The following is a 14,177-nucleotide window of genomic DNA, read 5'->3' as shown; positions in this document are numbered from 1 at the left end:
GACTCCAGTTCAGAGGAAAACATTTCAGTCTGTCTAGGCTTTGAAAGGAGATTGCTTTTGAGAGGCAGCGTGTTCCAGCTGTGAACCTTGACAGTCGTTTCTCTAATTTGTGGTGCTGTTTCTTTTTTCAGTCAGGTTTGATAAGGACACAGAAGATCGAGTTCCTTATATCTCCATTACCTCAGCAGCTAGCACAGGAGCACAACTACACATCACCTGCTGGACACCATCCCCATGTGTTGTACAAGCGAACTGCAGAGGAGAAGGTGTACCGCTACACCGCGCAGGCCAAGCCCAAGCACTTTCCTTCTGGCCATCACAGAATTCACACTTCCCACAAGTATCATGCTCAAGCTAATGGTTACCACCATGGAAGGTTTCAAAAGCAACATTTTTGTGGACGGCGCAAGAAATGTATGTAAGGAAACTTTCTCTCTTTCTTTGAGGTAGTGGCTCTTAGAGACTGTGTGCTGACTCTGAGGGGTGGTTCGCAGTCGCCTTTTTGATGGAGACATAATCAGTTTAAATTGCACACTTCTAAAGTCAAATAGATACAAGAATCTGGGGTTTCTCTTAAATTGATACCCTTACCTGTTCTGTTAAACTGTCAGAATAACTGTTTAGTTTTCTTATTCTCTGCCTAGATTAAAAGAGCCCTTGCCTGATTTTCTTGACATTGACCTGGCTTTCAGTAAACAAATCTGCACAGCGGTGGATGCCAAGTCCCTAGCATCATAGAATCATTACAGTTGGAAAAGACCTCTAAGATCATCACCTCCAACCTTCTACCCAACACCTCCATGACCATTAGACCATGTCTCTGAACTGCTCTCTGTTAGTTTGGGGAAAGAAGTTTTCCAAATCATTCATTTCTGAGAGGACAGAGAGCAAGTCTTGCAGGACTTACCATTTCATAATGAAATTTTCAGCAACTGAGATCTTCAAAAAGAATCTCCCATATAATTTAAAGAGGATTTTTGAGCCACCTCTTTAAAAAACATATTGGAATATATTATCCCACCAGGGTCTGTTCTGAGTCCTTCATTAGGCCTTCAAATCACAGAACATTTTAGAGCCCCCTTGGACCCTCTGTCTATACTTACAGCATTCCGTTGATTATTTTTGAAAGCTGATCTGCTTCTGAGCTTGTTTCTTAGTGAGGGTCTCCAGGACTCCATGCAGTATCGAAAACATTGTCTCAGTCCAGTTGTATTCTTCCAACTTTCTACTTGAGTTCTGAGAAAATGAGCAGATTCCTTTTCTGAAAGGTATGTAAGGAAGAAAGAGAAACCAAATAGAAGGGAAGGAGTGAGAAGGGAGATGGGCAGGTGAGCCAAGAACAATCTCATGAGGTTCAGTAATGCAGACTGTAAAGCCCTGCACTAGGTTGGAGCAACCCTTGATATTGATACAGATTGCAGCCTGGCAGAAAGGGACTTGAGGGGACTGGTGGATGAAAAGGTGGGCATGAGCCAACAAAGTGCACTTGCAGCCCACAAGGTCAATGGCATCCCAGGCGGCATCAAAAGAAGCATGGCCAGGAGGTTGAGAGAGATAATTCTGCCACTTTACTCTGCTCTGGTGAGACCTCACCCAGAGTAATGTGTCCTTCTCTGGGACCCCCAGGTCCAGAGCAGGGCTGCAGAGATGATCAGAGGGCTGGAGTACCTCTTCTGTGAAGAGAGGCTGAAAGAATTGGGAATGTTCAGCCTGGAGAGGAAAAGGTTCTGGGGAGACTTCATAGCTGGGTTTCAACATCTGAAGCAGACCTGCAGGAAGGCTGGGGAGGACTGCTTAGAAAGACTTGTAGCAATACATGGTGGAGCAATGGTTTGAAACTGGAGCAGGAGAGATTTAGGATGGACACTGGGAGGAAGTTATTTACAATGAGAGTGGTGAAATACTGGAACAGGCTGCTGAGGGATTTGCTTGAGTCCCTGTTGCTGGAGACATTCTAGATCAAACCTGATGTGGCCCTGGGCAGCCTGATCTATGTGAAGGTGTCTGTGCTGACTGCAGGGGGATTGGACAAGATGACCTATGAGGATCCCTTCCAACCCACTGCAATCTGTAAATTCATGAAAAGGTGGCTGGCTGAGACTGAGGCCTGTCTGAGGCCTGAAAACTGCTCACTAAAAATCCATTGCTTCGAAAATCCTGCTCCCTAGGTTTGAGATGAAGACCTCAGATGCTGGATGCGTAACCCTGTGAGTCCACCTGTAAACGTGTGCACTCTGATGCAGTTCAAAACTACCCCATACATACTCCCTTTCCCTCCAGCCTGGTTTTCCTGCTGCCTGCTTGAGTTCAGAGGGTCGTGGTGCTCAGTTAGCTCACCTGCTCCACAGCGGTTGAGTTTATTTGCATAGTTCACTGTGGTCTTGTGCCTTATTTACTGTAACCCCTGTGGCTGCTCGTCCAAGTTCACAATTATTCATGTCCTGTTGAGCTTTTACTCGGTGCTTATAATAAATGAGTGCATTTTGAACGCTCTATTTTCATAACCTCCTGCCATGTGAGAAGATATTGTCATTATTCCTGCTTTATAAACAGGACTTGCAGACACAGGAGAGGTCACAAATTACTGTTCCTTCTGGGTACCAAATGGATAAACTGAGTTTTTCTTTGCAATGCTTGTCAGAGTATATGCTTCTGTAATTGTGGATGTGTCTCTATATATTCAGTAAATTCAGTTACAGCTATCAGTTCTTAGCTACATATTCAAGCTGGCTTTAGGTTAAACGAAGAACACTCAATTAGCTTCCAGCTGTGGTGAGTTTAGTATAAGTGATTTTACCCATCATTGCTTAGGAACTCAGTGTCAGATGCCGTTAGGACCCAATTAAGCAAAACTGCATTTAATTGCCTTAACCACAAAACTTTCTGTTCACATCCTGCAGTCTTTGACTTCATGCAGTACTTACCTGTAACCTTCTGAGAGAAGGGAAGGAGGAGTTCTGAGAAACAGCAACCTATTTCCACAGCCAACCATGATTAATCTGTAGAACAAGCTGGTCTCATGGTCACTAACACTACCAAGAAAACCATATGTAATTTTTTGGGGGCAAATACAGGACATAGAAGAAAATACATCACTCCAGTAAAGGCAGCATCCCTTCCAGAATTGTTCTTTCTTTCCTTCCTTCCTTCTTTCCTTCCTTCCTTCTTTCCTTCCTTCCTTCTTTCCTTCCTTCCTTCTTTCCTTCCTTCCTTCTTTCCTTCCTTCCTTCCTTCTTTCCTTCCTTCCTTCTTTCCTTCCTTCCTTCTTTCCTTCCTTCCTTCTTTCCTTCCTTCCTTCTTTCCTTCCTTCCTTCTTTCCTTCCTTCCTTCTTTCCTTCCTTCCTTCTTTCCTTCCTTCCTTCTTTCCTTCCTTCAGTTTGTAGTTTTTACATGGCTTTACTGTTCTTCTGACACCTGGACTCACAGCAGTGTTGCAAAACTTCAACAAAGTCCAGTCTGGTCACCTGGAATAAAAAATGCCAGATTGAATGAACAAAGGCATAGCAAATGCAGTCTTCTGGAAGGCAGTCCTCTGCCTAGTCAAGGCAGTCCAGACTTGCTGAACAGATGAGGCAAGAGCACACTGCCACTTCTAGTGTCATAAAAGTAGCTTGTCCCACTCAGTCTTGTAAAGTTTTATATGCTGGCAATTTGTATGCACCTAGTGAAGCCATCATCTTTCAAACTCTTCTTCACAATCAAAATGTTTTTAGATCATGAAAGTTAACTGGACTGTAGTTAGTAAATCATGCTTGAAATATTGCTGCTGCTCAGGTTTTATTAGTAGCAGTGAAGTTAATTCAAGAGCAAAACTTCACTGCTCATGGATTTATGAGTCAAATGTCTTAAAGTTGTATTGCCTTCAAATAGTACATGGCAAGTGGTGTGCCTTGGACTGAATGCTGCACTCTTGGGTGAAGCATGTCTTCATGTCTTGATGTGCTTCCAGAAGAGAAAAAGTTCTCTGAGCTTGTGAAGCACAATTGTTTATAATGAGTGATGCATTTTAAAGTCTACTAGGAGAGTCACTTGCAGTGTTAAATATAGTTCAGTGTGACCTAGTTCTTTTAAGCAGTCCACTGTTGTGCATTCTATGGTGTTCTTGAGTTCCCAGTTTGGCATGGAAGAAAGTAGTGTCTGGTTTAGCTCTGTTGCTGCAATAACTTGGAGGCACATGCAGGATTTTTTTAATTACCTGAGGCTCCCTCAGTTGTGTCGTGTTACATCCTATGCCAAAAAACCTTCTGTTGTTGTCCAAACAGTATGGTAAGTGGCCTCTCAGTTGAGTCTTGGTGCAGAGGCAGTGTAGGTTTATGCAGAAGTAGTGTTACAGGGTGTAGGACACAGATTGCCCATTTTCTGTCTCTGGAGAAGTAGAGACCATTCTCTTGCTGTGCTACACAAGCAGAGGGGGAAAAAGTGCACCCTGGCCTTGGGGAGTGTGGGCTGGATGTGCATATCCTGCTGTCAAGCCCTCCTTGCTGTTGCCTCACATTTCCTATCCTAAATAAATACATTCCCAGCAGGAACAATCACAGTGGCGATTGGTGTAGAAGGCTCATGTCAATCACAAGAGCAGGCTGGCAGGAATCTCACTTGTGGTGTGTGTCTGCTTTCTGTACTGATGGTGGACATCTGTTGTGGAAAGCACTTTTTTACCAACTGCTATGTAAATAGCACATGCCAAACGTCTCAGGAAGTTATCAAAAAGGACAGGGAAACTGCAGATACTCTGTTAACAATTCTCTCTGTGTTATTTTGCCACAGATGCTACCATTTTATTAGATTAATTCCTTACTTTAAACTGCTTATTGCATATGACTGTGGTTCTCCCATTTCCTTCTCTCCCTGTAGCCATCCTTCCCTCAGGAATGAATCAGGTCCTTTTTAATAAATATACAAGAACTTAGCCATAAGTATTAAATCACATGCTGTAAAAATAATCTGAGCCTCTAAACCTGTGATACTTCATTTTCTGATGAAACTGCTCAAGGGTGATCTGAACCTTTTCCAAAACTGAGTTTTATTTCTTTTAAGATGCACCTAAGCCACCCACAGAAGAGACATACATTCGCTCAGATGAATATGGGACTTCTGCAAGGTTCAAAAGATCATCTGCTAAAATTCAGAAAAATGGGAGCCTAAATGTTGAAACTCTTGTTGTGGCAGACAAAAAAATGTTGGAGAAACATGGCAAGGAAAATGTGACAACGTACATTTTAACAGTTATGAATATGGTAAGCTGTGGTGCAGCTGAACTCTGCTTTCCCTGTGGAATGTTGTGTCAGAGTATCACAGAATCTTAAAGCACTAGGGGTTGGAAGGGATCTCAAAAGATTAGCCAGTCTGACCCCCCTGTCAGGGCAGGATCTCCTAGAGCAGGTCACAGAGGAATGCATCCAGGCAGCTTTCAGTGTCTGCAGAGAACAAGATTCCAGTCCCTATGGGAAGCCTGTTCCGGTGTTTTGCCTTTCATAGGCAAACTGATAGGAAAAAGAGCAGGGGCACCCTACACAACTCTTCTCCAAGCCTCCTCTAATGTGTTACTTCTAACAAGTTGTTTAAAAACACATCTCTCGATTACCATGTCTCTGACAACAAACTCCAGGGGAAAAAAAAGAAAATCACCTTGGAAAGTAGTAAAAATGTTCTGTTTAAAAGTACTTCTTTTGTAGTACAAGAAAGAACCTGATGTAGTTGGAGGTGTCCCTGCTCGCTGCAGAGGCATTGGCCAAGATGACCCTTGAGGGTCCCTTCCAACCCAGTGCAATCTGTGAATCTGTGAACATGAAACTTTCATTTAGTGTGATCAAGTTTAGTCTGTTTGCTCTGATGTCTCTCCTTGAAACAAAAATGATTCTTGAGGAAAAAGAATGTAATTTACCTAGCAGTCTATTCTCCTTTGTGGCTTTGCTCTTTGTTTGTGTGCCACAAAACTTGAACTTTTAAATTGCTTACACTTGATCAAGGAATCCAAGGACAGAACAAAGCCTGTTTGAAATCTATAGAAGGTTTTCTAGGTTTTTGAGTGAGCCATAGTGATTTGGGACATACTTTTTCTGGGTTAAGCTCTTTTGGATAAATCCTACAAGATACATAACTCCATTAATTTGCAGTGAAAATTGAAGCCAAATGCAGTAACTCAATACATGTGGTTAATCTATTAAAAAAAGATAGATGATATTTCCTATTCAATATTTGTTGCAGGTCTCCAGTCTGTTTAAAGATGGAACAATTGGAAGTGATATAAACATTATCGTTGTGAGCCTTCTTCTTTTGGAACAAGAGCCTGTAAGTTGTGTTAGAATTTGTGTGTGGTGTGCTTCATTTGCTCCTGTTCACAGGAAGCACTGGGTGTTCCCACAGTATGAACATGAACTTCCATTAGATAGCTCTTAAGACATGCTCTCACCAGACTGCACCTGGAGTGCTGTGTGCAGTTCTGGAGCCCCCAGCACAAGAAGGGCATTGAACGGTTGGAGCAAGTCCATAGGAGGCCACAAAGATGCTCAGAGGGCTGCAGCAGCTCTGCTATGAGGACAGGCTACAGGAGTTGGGACTCTGCAGCCTGGAGAAGAGAAGGCTTCGAGGGGACCTTATAGTGGCCTTCCAGGATCTGAAGGGGGCCTACAGGAAGGCTGGGGAGGGACTATTGACAATTTCTTGTAATGACAGGATGAGGAGTAATGGCTTTAAACGGGAAGGGGAGAGACTTAAACTAGGTGTTAAGAAGTTCTTTCCAGTGAAGGTGGTGAGGCACTGGCACAGGTTGCCCAGGGAGGCTGTGGCTGCTCCCTCCCTGGAGGTGTTCAAGGCCAGGTTGGATGAGGCCTTGAGCAACCTGTTCTAGTGGGAGGTGTCCCTGCCCATGGTGGGGGTTTGGAACTGGATGAGCTTTGAGGTCCCTTCCAACCTAAACCATTCTATAATTGTATAAAGCTTGAGAAAGAGATAAAACCCCAAACTCTCCACAATCATACTGTCTGCATTTCACTGCTTCTCAGGTTTTAATACTAAAATCTTAATTTCATAGAAACACTCTTTAAAAACATTGAAATACTTCCAGTAAGAAAAATCTTAACTTAATTTCCAGTTTTAGTGTTTTTGTTGGTAAGAGAAATGTCTGGAATGAGAAATCTACTTAAGAAGTATCTAAACAAATAAATAGATTTTGAGCAGGGATTTCCAGGATGTGAGGATGTTAAGGAGAAAGAAGTCAGAAAGTCCCACAGTGAAGATAGCTGTAACAAAAGGTGGGAGTGGAGCCAATTCTTTTGGCAAGGTAGCTGAGACAAAAGAAGACAAAATCTGTTTTGATGAAAAGAAATTTGTGATGGGGTCACCTACTTGGATAAGACTTTTCCTTCGCAGCGATTTCTGAACACTGCAAGTGGTTTGTTGTTCAGCTTTATCATGAATCCAATTTGTTTGTGCACTGTGATTCCAACCACTGACTTTGGGTACGTCTGTGTGTCAGGGGAGAGGGGAGGTTTTGTTTTACAGCTGTAATAGTTTCACTCATCAGCTGAGTCAGCCATCACTGGCAGTTAACGTGGGAATACAAATGTTTATGTAGGACAAATATCACAGTATCACCAAGGTTGGAAGAGACCTCACAGATCATCAAGTCCAACCCTTTACCACAGAGCTCAAGGCTAGACCATGGCACCAAGTGCCACGTCCAATCCTGCCTTGAACAGCTCCAGGGACGGCGACTCCACCACCTAGTTCCCTTTGCCCTATCCAACTCTTACACCTTCAACCACTTTTCTTGAGTACCAATGAAATGACCTTATTTCTGTGTCTGTAAATACCTACAGAGTGGATTGCTGATTAATCACCATGCAGACCAGTCACTGAACAGCTTTTGTCAGTGGCAGTCTGCTCTGGTTGGGAAGAACGGAAAGCGCCACGACCATGCCATCTTGCTTACGGGTTTTGATATCTGCTCTTGGAAAAATGAGCCCTGTGATACTTTAGGTATGGTATGAAAACACATTCTGATAAACTTCTAGGTATCAGCAGCAGCAGCATCTTGATTCATAGAGACTAAAATGTTTTAAAGTTAGAAGGTCCATTTTTGCACAGTGTTAGCCTTTGTGAGGAGGGAAGGACAGGATCATGTTTACAAATGTTCTTTGAGATACCTTGAAGGAAAAAAGAATTATCATTGGCCCATGGTAAACAGCACAGTAAGCTGTCTGAAGACATCCTTTGGGATTGTCAGCTTGTCAAGGAATGTTTTTGACTCTGAGAATATTTGTGAGCCACTATGATTGTCCCCCCCCCCCTTTTTTTTTGACTACTTGCCCTTTTCGAATGGGATTCCTCACAAATTTGGAATGGGTTGGGGAGAATAATCTTTCTAAGTAAAATGATTTTTAGGAGGTTAGGTTTGATTTATACTTCATATACAGGAGTCTCTTTCTTGTCAAATACCACTTGCAGTAGTTCCTCTGTGACAAACCTGAGGAAGCAGACAACCTTCTTCATACACTGCAACAGACTGTCTTATGTTGAGCAGTGGAGATGATATGTATTTGGAATTCTGGAGAGGGAACAAACTGTTCTACTGCTTCCTTCCTTCAGGATTTGCACCTATCAGTGGCATGTGCAGCAAATACCGTAGCTGCACCATTAATGAAGATACAGGCCTTGGACTGGCTTTTACAATTGCTCATGAATCTGGACACAAGTAAGTTTCATGCTCCTTCTATAAATTAAGATTTAAGTGGATGGAAATACAGCACCAGTTGGTTATAGAGAGTTACATATTGATTGGAATATATAGAGTGTTGAGCTAATAATGTGTTGGCCTTGTTAAATGTCATCTCTTCAACAATCACAAAAATAACCACTGTAGTACTCTGACCAGTTTTGCTGCTGTAGGTAGAGAGACCTAGTATCTGATACAGATACTTGCTTCTAATTTGATGGGAAAGCTACAGGCAATTTTAGACCAAAAAGGTCAAGACTCTTCACTCTGAGGTGCTTCCTTTAGCATTAAATGGAGACTTAGTTGCCCAGGCTGCTTTCCTTTTAGCTTTGGTTTGTTGGGGTTTTTTTTCTGACTTTTCATGTATTCCAGGTGATGATCAGAACAAACAATAATCTACAAGCTTCCCAAATTACTGCCATGCTCTAGTAGACACACTGCTTCTACTGTCTATGTGGCTGTTCCACATTGCAGTTTACAGTATGGAGGAGTGATCTCTCTGAGTCTCTCAGAATTCCCTTTCCCAGAAGACTTGATGTTTCATAGGATCTGGGAGCCATGCATTCCATTCACCCTGTCCTTCCTTGTCCTCTCTGTGCATAGTGTCTAATTTAGATAAAAACAATCTTTCTGGTTGCCTTTATCTATACCCATTGGATTTCCATTTCATTTCTGTGGTAACAAGACTGTTACTTTCCTAAGAACCTTGTGTCTCTCAAACAAAATCAGTAATAATCTTCTACAGAGCTTCAGCTGTTCTCTGAATAGTTGAATTAAGTCTAAAGACTGTTAGATTATGCTTTCCTTGGTTGTTTTCTTGGTTTTGGGTTTTTCCTCCCCCTAAATAACTCTTTTATGCATGATGAGTTTGATTTCTAGTTTTAACACGGCTCAAGCTGGAGTGTGTCTAAGCATTGCCTGTAGGGAAGCATTGTTCCTCTATGCAATACAAACCTGGAATCAAGGGTCAGATAAAGCATTACTGCACAGAATATCCCTGAAAAGCAGTGGTACTGTATTCTGCTGTTTGGTCAAGGCATGAATCCTTCCAATTCTGCATGACTGAATCAGGACTATTTAGTTTCCATTGTGCAGAAATGCTCTACAGTATATACTATGACCTCATGTCTACGTGAGTGACCCTTTCACAGGTTTCTGTACATCTGAAGGGAAACAAGGAATTAAAGAATAATCCAGCTACCAGTGAAGCCTGTGGGAATTGTGCCAGTGCTTTCAGTGGCATCAAAGATGTAAAACAGATATTGTCTGATCTTCTCACACTAGTGCAGCTTCACTGACCTCAGTGCAGTTTTAATGCCTTTCAGTCAGAAGTAGGAGAGAATCGGGTCTAGAGCTTATTTTTCAAGAGTTTTCTTCTATAGTCTCTTAATGTCTTCCTTTCTCTTTATGTTTTAATTTGCTTTGAGAGATTCTGGTTGGAAATGCTTGAATGTTCTTTTGTGGGTTTTTTCACCCCTTTTTCATTGTTGTCTTTGCTTCTCATATTATTCTGCATTTCTTAGATGGACTTCCATACTCCAGTATGATAAAGTGCATCTTAGAATCATAGATTCGTAGAACTATTGAGGTTGGAATAGACCTTTGAGGTCATCAAGTCCACCTATCTTAGAGCTCACAAACCCACCACTGCTGCTAAGCCATTGCCACAAAAGCATTTCCCTTGGTACCACATCCACTCATCTTTTAAGTAGCTCCAGGGATGGTGACTCCACCACCTCCCTGGACAGCCTGTTCCAACGTCTGATAACCCTTGCAGTGAGGAAATGGGTCCTAATATGCAACCCGAACCTCCCCTGACACAGCTCGAGGCCATATCCTCCTGTCACTTGTTGCGTGTGAGAAGAGAATGACTCCACCTATCTCCAGCCTCCTTTGAGACAGGTGCAGAGGGTGATGAGGTCTCCCCTCAGCTGCCTCTGCTGAAGACTAAACAGCTCTAGTACCCTCAGCCATTCCTCATAAGACTGGTGTTCAGGGTCCTTCACATCTTATCTCCTGGGAAAACACTACACCAGATTCCAAATGCCTTTGTTTGTTCATCTTCCTGAGACCACCTAGTATGTGATATAAGACAACAGAGTAGTTCTGAGATTCTTGGAAGAGAGAAAACTGTGACTTCCTTGGAGGTGCTGAAGTCCTCTGTGAATATATAAACCCTGAGATGCCACAGCAGGATGATACTGTGTCACACTCTGTGCTCCACTGAGTAGCTTCAGTTGGCATGTGTTTTTATGGCTTGTTTAAAGTAGTTTGTGTTTTTACCTGAATGCTTAACAGTTTCTTCAGGAATTCAGAGCTCATTGTGTCAGATGATGAACTGTGCATTCCATTCTTTGGCTGCAATGGATGTGAACAGAGCTAACATTTCATAAAGGATACTGACTCAGCTGGGACTTTCTTTGTCCGCTTGTAGCTGGAGCCATAGATTTTAGCAAGTGTGGAGCCTCAGCGGGTGGCAGCACATGCAGTAACTGATGAGCCTGCAGTGATTTATGGTAGCAGAGGATTGAGTCCAGTAAATGAGATAATCTCTGCACGTGCACAGATTACAGGCATAGAGTCACCAGTGTCGTTCAACCCTGGAGTAACAGAAGATGAAATTTCTATCCAAAACACATTGAAATTCACAGATGTCCTGTACAATGAGTAACTGTAAAACAGTGAAAGTAAAACAACCCTGGAAATTAGCTCTGTTATATCTGTAAGTGCCACATAATTTATCACCTTTAACATGTTTTTTATTATTGGTTATTGTTGTTATCCTAATACCTCTCCTAGTGAGAGCAGGCCCTCATCATGCTGCAGGCTGAAGCAGTAATCCCACTAAAAGGGTTACAGGCTAAACAAAATAAATGACAAGGTGTAACAAAGGTGAGGGAAAGGAAGTGAGTTGCCTGAGATAGTGTAGCAAGCTAGTGGCCAAGATCAGAATAAGAATTATTTTATCTTCATACTTCAGCCCCACTTCCTTTGCTGTTGAATGCAGCCATGTGGCTCTTCCTTCCTATCAGAAGGGCTGTTTTCTTATATGCTTACAGCTGTGTGACACAGATTCTTCCCTGCATGCTGCCCTCCACACCATTCATCGTCACACTCATTATCACTAGGCAAAGGAAGGCTCAGACTGCCTGCGCGTTTTAAGCTGATGGATATATTGGCAAGTAGAAGCGTGACTGAACGTAAGATCCACCACTTCCATCCCTCTCACCACAAAACATCTCTCCTGCAGAAAGAGAAATCATTAAACTGCAAAGCTTCTGGCACAACCTGCAGCTCTGGTACTTACATGGCAGTGTCTTGTCATTAGCTTACACTGCAGAGCTCCTCTCGTGTTTCACCAGTATGAGTCTTTCTTGAAACTTGCCTGTCTTTTTCTCCTCAGGCAAGTATATGATGACCATAAAATTTGAATGCTAGTAATTGGAGCTTGTTTCATGCTAATAGTCATCTGCAGTTTGCATATGTTGTCCCTTTGGAATGAAAGGGTTGAATTCCACATTCCCTGTGGAATTCAAGCATAAGGCTATTACACAGAAAGTGTTTCTTCTGCCCCAAATTTTGTCTTGCTTCTGAATAAGGTAGATTTTCACTCTCATGCCTTCTTCTCTTTTCAGCTTTGGTATGATTCATGATGGAGAAGGAAATCCTTGCAGAAAAGCTGAGGGTAATATTATGTCTCCCACACTCACAGGAAACAATGGAGTGTTTTCTTGGTCTGTATGCAGCAGGCAGTATCTCAACAAATTCCTCAGGTAGGTCAGATGTAGATCTGGGCTGCTGCCAGGGAATGTATCTTTGGTAAAGGGGTCTGAATTCTTCAACAGACATAAAAGTTATTTAAGTGTGAAATTCACCTCTTTTAAATTGTGCTCAAGCTGATGTCCTCTCTGAGCCCACCCACTCGGGCTGACAGAGTGTATAGGTGCTGGGGTATGTGAGAGGTTTTGCCCTGCCTCCATCCAAAAGAATGAATGCCACCCTCCATGAGTATCCTGCAGTAATGGCTGGCATATTGTTCTTTCCCAGGCATTCCTGTCAGCAGCTAGGCTTATTAGGGAATGAGTAGGAAGTGAACACAGAAGAGGGCAGACACAGTGGTACCAAAGTCATTACAAAGTGTACATTAATATCAGTGGCCTTTCTCACTGGAGTTTCTCTCTTGATCTAGCTTATGTCATGAGTGAGGACATCTCACATTTTTCATGTGGTTCTGGGGGGAAATACAAGGGAAAAGAGATGCCAATTAGTTCTGCAGCGTGGTGGCTTTATTCAGTGATGCTGTGAAAGGAACTGGCTTTCAGTCTAAGTTTGATTCCATCAGAGCTGCCCTTTCCTGTGCAACTTGCCTTCTGTTTTGTTTGTGATGCATGGGGAGACTGTACAGGATTACTGGAAAAATGCATGGGCAATACTAAGACACAGATGCAATATAGGCATTATAGGTGTTAATTCCTTAGAGGGAAGATGAAGCACCTTGATAAAACTCTGTGGCTCTCATCCTTGAATTCCAAGTTACAACCTTAGAGTAGCAGCCAGGAAAGGTGATAGAATTCTGATGATATTTCTTTCTGCTGCAATGATGCAACCTATTCTGAGAACACAAGCAAACAGCAAACTAAACAGCCACATAAGCCTTCCAACATGCCATAGAGACCTACACTTGGAAGATAAATCCAACAGAGTGTGGCCTGTGTTCTCAAGCATATACAAAGGAAAACTGTAGACCCTGGAGTACCTTTGGTCGTAAGCTGGCCACAGGCAGCCTAAAGCACACAAGCTGCAGCAGCCTTCTCTTTGTCAAGGCACACCAAGCAAATGCTGAAATCAGTGTGCTGCTGGATCTGTTGATTCCCAGTTTTGGGAATCTGTTTAAGGGAAAGAAGCAGACTGGATCACCTTGCTCTTGGTTACACAGGAATAAAGGGAGGAAAAGAATTTGACACCATTCTTTCTTGTCACAACTGTCCCAAAGCCTGGAAATTCCTGCTTCCTTAAAACTTTGCACTCAGGCTACCAACAAGATGCCAAGGTCTTTTGGCTCCTGCAAGCAGCTATTCTCATTTCAGTGCTAGTCAAAGGTACTGTATACCATATTCTGTGTTTTTGCTGGTCTGTAGCAAATTAAAGTATTTTGATCTAAAGATCACAGTCGTGATTAATATACATTCTCATTGTAGTACAGCTCAAGCTGCCTGCCTGATTGATGAACCTAAGCAAACAGGACAGTATAAATACCCTGACAAACTGCCAGGGCAGATCTATGATGCTGATACCCAGTGCAAATGGCAATTTGGAATGAAAGCAAAAGTGTGCAACCTCAGCTTTGTAAAGGTACCTGTTGATATGCTTTTGAAAAGTTAAAATGATGGTAGAGAGCTGCAGTACACTAAATAAGTGCAAGTGTTCTTCAGAGGCCTGGACTACTTCTCTGCCTTATCTT

General features: G+C 42.6%; 1 protein-coding gene across 6 annotated transcripts in view; it reads left to right on the top strand.

The window, feature by feature from the left end:
• The window catches only part of ADAMTS18 (ADAM metallopeptidase with thrombospondin type 1 motif 18), a 184,877-nt gene that overhangs the window by 131,455 nt on the left and 39,245 nt on the right, over positions 1–14,177 (top strand). For 5 of the 6 annotated variants that reach the window (XM_064159946.1, XM_064159947.1, XM_064159943.1 and 2 more), the window contains 7 exons: positions 132–414; positions 5,038–5,237; positions 6,208–6,291; positions 7,821–7,980; positions 8,590–8,695; positions 12,352–12,489; positions 13,915–14,068. In XM_064159946.1, coding sequence (XP_064016016.1) covers positions 132–414; positions 5,038–5,237; positions 6,208–6,291; positions 7,821–7,980; positions 8,590–8,695; positions 12,352–12,489; positions 13,915–14,068 — 1,125 coding nt within the window. Of the gene's footprint in view, positions 1–131; positions 419–5,037; positions 5,238–6,207; positions 6,292–7,820; positions 7,981–8,589; positions 8,696–12,351; positions 12,490–13,914; positions 14,069–14,177 lie in introns of those variants that run through there. The other variant, XM_064159949.1, reaches the window with a different exon arrangement.

Source organism: Pogoniulus pusillus, chromosome 20 (genome assembly GCF_015220805.1).
Source record: "Pogoniulus pusillus isolate bPogPus1 chromosome 20, bPogPus1.pri, whole genome shotgun sequence".
Taxonomy (NCBI): Eukaryota; Metazoa; Chordata; class Aves; order Piciformes; family Lybiidae; genus Pogoniulus; species Pogoniulus pusillus.
This window is presented reverse-complemented; position numbering and strand designations above follow the sequence as displayed.